The sequence below is a fragment of the Tetrahymena thermophila genome (genome assembly GCF_000189635.1).
Source record: "Tetrahymena thermophila SB210 genomic scaffold scf_8253904, whole genome shotgun sequence".
NCBI lineage: Eukaryota > Ciliophora > Oligohymenophorea > Hymenostomatida > Tetrahymenidae > Tetrahymena > Tetrahymena thermophila.
Window position 1 is genome coordinate 37,805 of NW_002475971.1, and position 8,236 is coordinate 46,040.

Below are 8,236 nucleotides of genomic sequence, written 5' to 3' on the forward strand. Positions count from 1 at the left end.
ATTTATTTATGTAATCTGTTTGACATCTTTTAGAAATTTTATTAGAAGTTAAAGACCTTATTTAATTAAAAATTCAAATTACTAAGAGCTCAATTATCCTTAATTTTATTACCTATAAATTAATTAATTATCTTTATTGCAAGTTTTCCCATCTTATCCCACCCTTTGCATTATTTTTGCAAAGTGATTGAAGAATTAACAAATTATTATCTAACTAAAAACCCATTAAATTGAAAATAAATTAGCAATTCTTTCAAGAATATAAAAGAATTTATTTACTAACCTAGGTAATTGCCTGCTTTAAAAATTTATATACTTAAATCTTAAATCTTAAATTATATTCTACTGATTGACTATAAAAAAAAAAACATTTTTCATAAACTTTTTAAATTAATATCGTAATTTTTAATTTGATAAAAATACAAAAAAGGCAAGTATTTTAGTACTATTTTACTGCATAAAAGAAAATATTCAAATATGCCTTAAATGGAATACATAAGTTCAATTTGTAATTTTTTGCTCAAAAATTAGAATACCCACATAATAAAAATGTAAAATGTAATTTGTTTAATATTGTCAGTACTAAATTTTTTACCCATTAATTACAAAAATATTACACATCTAAAAACATATTTGCACTTGAATTTCAAGAGCAAACAAAATTTTAGGTATTTAATTCAAGAGTTTTAAAATTTTTTAGATTGCTATTTATAAGTTATTTATTATCAATTAGTAATAATTTAAGGCAAGTCTATTTAATGCATCTCCATGTTTATTTTTTACAATTAAGCTTTTATTATATTTTTTTAGCTTCAGTAATAACACCCTTTCTTGAAAAATTGTTATGTTTTGAGATCTAAAATAATACCAAAAATCAGATCAGTTAATTTTATTTGTTAAGAATTAGAAATTAAATTGATAATAATTATATTCTAGCTATTAATTATTCGATTTTTTATTATATAATATTTTTTACAAATTAAGATGTATTTTAAAAGTATATAACCAATTACAGTAACCTTATGATTAAATAAATTATATTCACATTTTTAGATCAAACGCCAAATTATTTTACATTCGCGTCATACTTAAATCAGAATTTTGTTGTTGTTAGTATCCCAATCCTTTACTATTTTTAATTATTTTATCGAATTATTAACAAGCTCTTCGGTAAGTAATAAGTAAGAAATTCGATCTTTGTTATTTTATATTTACCCTGCCCCATGGTCTAAATGTATTTATTATTAATAATAGGGGATATTACAGAGATTACTTTAAATTAATTAAACTGTTTGAAAATAGAATCCAATAATTGAAATTGTGAATAGTAAATAGTAAATTTTAATTATCATTTATGTGCTTAATATTTTAAAAATATAAATACCATGAATCTATAGTTAATTTTTGTTTATAATTTTATAAATCTAAATAACAAATAACACCAATTAAAACAAAAAGAAAAACAAGCACATAGGCAAAATTTACAGACTTAGAACTTAAAACTAACTCAGAAATCGTATTTTGCTGACCTTGATTCTTAAGAAGTTAATTCCCACTACTACCTAAGTAAAATTGCACATTGCTTTTAAATATTTTTCAATCTCTTAAAAAGTAGAAGATTTTTATCACTACTTAAATAAAATACTTTAAAATTCTTCACTCATTCTTTTTAAGATTAATTTTATTTAAATAACTCACTCACTCATAATTTTATTTAAATTATAATAATAAATTTCTAACTTTTATATTTAAATAATTATAGGTGCTTTAACATTATTTACAGATCAATAAAATTTTAAATAATTCTCATATTTCCTGTAAAAAAATTGAATGGATTTTTACTCAAGTTATTATACTATTCCCCGTGATGATTCTATGAGCAGCTCCCTCCCCGAAAATGAAATGAGAACACCTTCCAACAAATAAAATCATCAGCTAGATTTGCTAGACTGTTAGTGTCACTAGAATCCCACAGAAATCTAGATTGTTTATTCCTTAGAAAAAGAGGGTAAACACGAGTAAAATAAGAATGGGTTTTTTGCCCAAAATAACAAAATAATGCTCAATCAAAATTACATATCTTGTAACTATTAAGATTTACAGATCAATGAAACCTAAGAAAAGGTATTAATTTATGACGCTTTGAATGGCTTTAAATCTAATTCGATTATTTCTAACAAGTTAGCTTCTTCTACCATATCATCTTATTAATATGATGACACCATCAATAATAACATTGTAAAAAAATCATAACTAAAATCTAAAAACGAACCCATGAATAATTAAAAATAACAATTTCCCCTTAATAATGCTAGCGCTAAGTTAAATTTCTAGTTTTCATCAATATAGAACGAATAAAACCAAAGTGATAGAGGTTTTTAGCAAATAAACTAAAATAATCTTCTTCAGCTTAATTATTAAGACAGTTAGATTTAAAAAACCGATTCTAGTAGTCATATATTTAATTTGATGAATGAATGTAAGACATATAACTAAAGTTAATAGATTAATTAATTTGAACAAAGAAGGATTTCTGCTAGCTAAACTTCTCAAATCCACTAGGATGCTAATAATTTCCAGAATTAAACTATATAATAATAAAACCTTCAGATTGGAATAAAAATTGAGCAGCTTTAAAATTCTTCAAATCTGAGTATTACATAAAACTAAAGCTACAGCGAGAATGAAAAAGTCTTATTTTCATTAAAAAATAATTAAAACTAGGATAAGGAAAATAAATATCAATAAAATTCTTAACCCAATTCCGAATCAAACAGCCACACTACGTTAAATTAAGATACTCATAGTTATTCTGAGTAATATTAACTATAATAATAAGTATAATCTTAATTAATTGAGAAATAGCAGGAGTAGCTATCTTTACGCGACTTCTCTTATGTGAACATCTATTAATATCAAAACAAGGAAGCAACTCTTCCAGTAGAAAACAAAATATTACTGGAAGGAAGTGTCATTGTTGATTTAAATGAATTCATTAACCCCTCAATTCAAGACTCTCTTTCTAAGACCATCAGTTAGTATTTCTATATTGATTAATTACAAAAATTTAAGAAATACATTGTTGCTAACCTTTAGTTAAAGTCCTAACCTGAAACAGAAATTTCAAAAGTAATTGCTACTTTAAATCAATGCAAAGAGAATGAGAAAGCAATAAACTTAATTGAATATCTGTAAAAATATACACAATTTCTAGAGCAAAGAAAATAACAACAATAATAAGAGTAAATGAAGATTACAAATTCTCTTCATTTAATAGACGACAGTGCTTTAAAATTAAATGAGAGTTAAATGCATACAGTAGAATCTCAAAAATTATATAATACTACTATCGACTCATTTTCCAGCACATAAAATATGCTAACCAGCGCATCTAATATATAACCTGTTTAAAACTCTAAATAAGGCACTATAAACTTCTGCGATCCTTATTCTTCTGTTTAAAGGACCAATTTTAATTTAAGTTAAGCAAACAAAATACTTAAATAATTCGAAAAATATTGTTATACTTTTCGTATTATTCGTAAAAGCCCTGCTTAAATAGAATCCCACCAAGTAGGAGTTTCCAACTCATTTATTGAAATGATTGGATGCGATGTCAGCAACTCGATATCCTCCATTTTGAGAAATGATTCAAGCAGTATGCTTCCATTTGACTATGCTGGTTATAGTGCTTCTGATCAGTCTATTGACTAAATTTATGAAATTATTACTCCATTTAAAGAAAAGTAAAAGCACTACAACAGAAAATAAAGTCTAAAGTATGGAGAAATAAAGCACTCATGTGGTAAAAATATAAAAGTCAAAATTTAGCAGAAGGTTTTTTTGCTTAGTACTTATTAATCTTTTGATTAGAAATAGCAAAGTATTAATAATTAAATATTCTGCGAAGAAAATATAGGAGACTACTTAGAGATTAAATTATACACTCCAGAGACTTTAGAAATATAGAAAATTTCTAAAAAAAGAACATCTTCAAGCAGGAAAGGCATAATCGCAGAAGAATAATGTCTTGAAATTGACTAAAACGAGAGCAAAAAGATTTACTCAAATTATGCTTAAAAATTGATTGATAAATATTACAGTGACGAAACACTCCTAAGTCCCGAACTAATTTTCAAGAAAAAATGGACAATTAAAAGTCACAGTAAGCGCTTGTGAAATAAAGAAAATATAATAAAAGACAAAACTGTTATTTAAATAAAAAAGTGAATCCATTAATAACAAAAAAATATTATAAAATAATTGTATATAAAATAAGAAAATTTAATAGGAACTATTATCCAAATTACTTATAAAATAGTATTAAAATATAAAAAAAAGATTACTTCAATACTTATCATAAATAAAAAATTAATAACTATAATAAATTAAATATAAGTACAAATCCATAATTTATTATATTTTTGTATTATGTTGAAATTCTATTCGTTACAAAAACTTTAGTTTAATTTGTGCTTTAAAATAAACAAAAAATACCCTTTTACCATATAATTAGCTGTCACTTCAATAATTGTTTGTGAAAATACACGCAGTACTTGTTTCCTTATTATAAATCAAGCATTCTTACTTATTTATTTGATTAAAATAAGAAAAAAAATTTTTTACCCATGATTTTTAATATGCATACTATTTTGTCTATATAATAAGTATCTTATCTTTTTAGAGGAGTAAGCAAATTTTTGGTCTCACCTATTTTTTAGAACAATAAAAGCTAAATTATTTTATTACATAAATGAATGTGATGCCTTGAATCAAAACTTAGAATTAATTCATGGTAAATTCACAATATTTTAAAATTTTTATTTAAAATTTATAAAAATCTACCTTTGTTTTTTATGAAGTAAAGTGTAATTAGAAAAATTCATCTATTTTATGGTCTTTCAAGAGAGAAAAGTATTGCAGGATGGCTGATTTTTCAAAATTGTGATAAGATTTTGATCATATAAAAAGAGAGGGGAATTGAAATTAAAAACTGTGTTGATTGATAATCATATAAATAAGAAAATGAATATAAAATTATTAGTTAAAGTGAAAAAAATTAAAGACCAGAGTAATGATTTAAAAAATCTCTTTCTGATTAATAATAACTCATAAAAAATAAGTTCGTAATAGCAAAGCTAGTTTATGATTAGATTAACTAATAAACAGACAAATAAATATCCTTTTAACCAGAATAGGATTTAAATTTTTTTTCTTCAAATTTAATCTATTTGTTTAGGTATTGATAGGATGAATAAGTGAATGAATGAGTGAGTGAGCGAATGGATTAGATATCAAAGAAAAGAATATCATATATTTAGACTAAATATAGAAAATTTCTTAAATTTGCTCATATTTGAAGGAGGCAGGCTGGCTGTGTTATAACAAACATAATAAAAATAAATAATTATTAAATAAATTTTAGTGAATAATTATAATCGCTTATCCAACATTATGATATATTTAAGTATTTTGTCTTACTGCTTACAAACGTTTAGCAAAATTTTTTTTGGATTCTTTTCAGAACAAAAATTTTGTATTTTTTGAAAATTTATAATCACATATTATACAAATCTTTTTAAATAAATGTCAAAAAATTAAGAATCCTCTGACTCAATTTATACTACTGTTTGTAATTGCTAATCACCTGGATACTTCAGTATTTTAGATATGAACATCCTAAAAAACTAACAACAACCTTACTTTTTTCCTGATAAAAGCTAAAGTGAGCTTTTTACATTTTATTGAATTAAAAATTAAAAAATTACATAAATACTAACAAAAAATTGCAATGAAAAATTTATAATAGCTTTGATATACAAAAATATTTTTCAAAGAATTCAGAAAATCTTTTATTTACAGAAGGACAGTTCATAAGATGAGAAATATTTTTCAATTACAATTTAAAATGTTTACACTTGAAGATTTTTTAAATATATTTGAAATAAATTTGATATTAAAGGTAATGTTTTCTTAAATATTACAATTTTTTCTTGAGAAAGCATTTAATTTAATAAAATATGTAAAGCTAAATGCAAAATGAATAAATCAAATATTTTTGGAAAAAAATTTTATTCATGTTGTTTGATATCTACAAATAATTAGCTGAAAGAATCAATAATAAATAATTACTCATTTTGATATAATGTAGTTAAAATATAAGGATTTACAAGATTTAGTTAGTTGGATTTTTTTTTTATCTATTTTCTCAAATATTGCACAAGATTACTATTTACAGCTTATTGAACTAAAATATTAGACTATGCAAATATGCTGTCAAATATATAAATGAGCCAGCTACTATCCATATCAAAAGTAAAATATTTCCAAGATGATATAAACTTAATTTTAGCATTTTGGTAATAGTTAGTCTCTTTGTATACCAAGGATACAAAAATTATTCACTATTATATTTATTTATAAATTATCTTACCCCCTTTGTTTATTTAAAAAAATTTTTTCTTTTTTGAAAATTTACAAAAAAAGCTAGAGCTTTTAAATATTTTATAACAAAACGAAAGGATCAACGCTCAAATAAGATCATTTTTAGTAGATTTATTGAAACTTGTAGAATGAGCTTTAAAAGTCTTTGGCATTATTAAATTTTTCATGATATATTGGAATTTGTGTAAGCAATTTATGAAGGCTGTTTTGAACAAAACTTGAAAATTAGTTATTCTTACAATGAATAAAAAAGTTAAGTATAAATTGATCGTGTGCAGCTCTTATGGTATAAAAAACATTAATAATATTTTTGAATATGGATATTGAATGAATGGATGCGTATTTTTATTTGAGGATAATTATTTAGTTTAAGTTAATAAAATTTTTATTGATGGCTATACAACCAGGCTTATTGGACATGCATGCCTTAAAATGTTTGAGTAATTAAATCACGTTCTAGCACAATATGTAAAAAATTCAAATTTTAAAATTGATATCTCGGTTTATAAATCATTAGAGAATTCATATCTTTGCTAACTTAATTTAATGATTAATAATATCATATTTTATATTTTAATGAATAGTGTTTGTTACTTTTAAACTGATGGTAAAAAAGGTTCGACTATTATTTGACTTAATTCAAAATAACAAAGCCAATTATTATTAATATCTTTATATTTATATTATCGCATATTATTTGATATAGAAATTTTGCGGAAGAAATTAAGTTTTAGCTTTCTGTCTTATATTTGATTACTACTTTAATAATAAATTAATAGCTCAGATTTTATCGTTTAACTAAATGAATAATATATCCATAAATTCTTTTAATGCTGCAATTTAATTTCATAAATTTTCATTTCAATTGCAAAAGCTAACATTTGAGAAAGGATTATCAAAAATATAATTCACAAATTGTTTTTTTTTGCTGAAAGTTTTTAAAAAAAGAATTTTATTTAGCAATTCTTGGTTAATTGAAAGATAAATGATTTCCTATCACAAAAACTTCGGATTTAAGTAAAGAACATTAATTTCCAATTATTTATCATTCAGAGAAATATTGTATTTGTAGCTATTTTCAAGGTTGATTTTTCCCTATTAAGATATTTAAAAAAAACTTGGTAACTGTAATCATTAAAAAAATCAAAATTTAGTGTAAAGCCTGAAATAAAATTAAAAAATAAAATCAAACTTATTGATTTCTAAATCAATCAATCTTTCGCTCTATTCATAAATTATCTAATTTTCCATAGAAAATGGAAATCAATAATCAATTAATCATAATAAATTCAATGAATTATACTCTTCCAATTAATAATTTTATTATTAGAATTAAAGATTTTTATGTATGATTATAAATTCAATAAATTTTTTAATAATTTATTCTAATAGGTAGAGAAAATTAATCAGAGTAATCTCCAAGTCAAAAAAAAAAAATATCTAATTTAATTTGCTTATATAAGAATATTTAAAGTCACAAACAAAATATATTCTTGGAAATACCAACTAAAATTGTTCAAAAATATAAGAAAATACAAAATCAATTTTAAATAAATGAAACCATTTATAAAATGTAATTTCTAACTAAGCGAAATTCAGATTAAGAATTATTTTCTTTCTTCTTTCAACTTACAACACTTGAAATTGCAAATTCGAAAAAAAAATTTCATGCAAGAGCAGAAACTAAAAAGCTACAAATTTATTACTACCTAAGTGTAATCTAACTTTCATAAATTTTTAATTAAATTAAGTAATCAATAAAAATGTAAATTATTTAGATATCTAAATAAAA

General features: G+C 22.6%; 5 protein-coding genes across 5 annotated transcripts in view; all 5 read left to right on the forward strand. All coding sequences in view use genetic code 6, as the record gives it.

Moving 5' to 3' along the window:
* Positions 1-1,385: 1,385 nt before the first annotated feature.
* Positions 1,386-1,830, forward strand: TTHERM_000724752 (hypothetical protein; the record flags this gene model as incomplete). The annotated part of the gene is made up of 2 exons (XM_012800842.1): positions 1,386-1,566; positions 1,763-1,830. 2 exons carry the CDS (start codon positions 1,386-1,388, stop codon positions 1,828-1,830), a joined length of 249 nt encoding a protein of 82 aa, XP_012656296.1.
* Positions 1,831-4,179, forward strand: TTHERM_00724780 (hypothetical protein; the record flags this gene model as incomplete). Its single annotated transcript, XM_001027100.1, has 1 exon — positions 1,831-4,179. One exon carries the CDS (start codon positions 1,831-1,833, stop codon positions 4,177-4,179), a length of 2,349 nt encoding a protein of 782 aa, XP_001027100.1.
* Positions 4,180-6,020: 1,841 nt separating this feature from the next.
* On the forward strand, positions 6,021-6,562 carry TTHERM_000724790 (transmembrane protein, putative; the record flags this gene model as incomplete). Its single annotated transcript, XM_012800843.1, has 2 exons — positions 6,021-6,315; positions 6,522-6,562. 2 exons carry the CDS (start codon positions 6,021-6,023, stop codon positions 6,560-6,562), a joined length of 336 nt encoding a protein of 111 aa, XP_012656297.1.
* Positions 6,563-6,775: 213 nt separating this feature from the next.
* TTHERM_000724801 (hypothetical protein) lies at positions 6,776-7,077 on the forward strand (the record flags this gene model as incomplete). The annotated part of the gene is made up of 2 exons (XM_012800844.1): positions 6,776-6,912; positions 7,029-7,077. 2 exons carry the CDS (start codon positions 6,776-6,778, stop codon positions 7,075-7,077), a joined length of 186 nt encoding a protein of 61 aa, XP_012656298.1.
* A 711-nt stretch (positions 7,078-7,788) lies between these two features.
* TTHERM_000724812 (hypothetical protein) overlaps positions 7,789-8,236 on the forward strand; it is a gene marked incomplete at both ends in the record, with an annotated part of 854 nt that continues 406 nt past the window's right edge. Inside the window, one exon of the mRNA XM_012800845.1 lies at positions 7,789-8,209. Coding sequence (XP_012656299.1) covers positions 7,789-8,209 — 421 coding nt within the window. The remainder of the gene's footprint in view (positions 8,210-8,236) is intronic.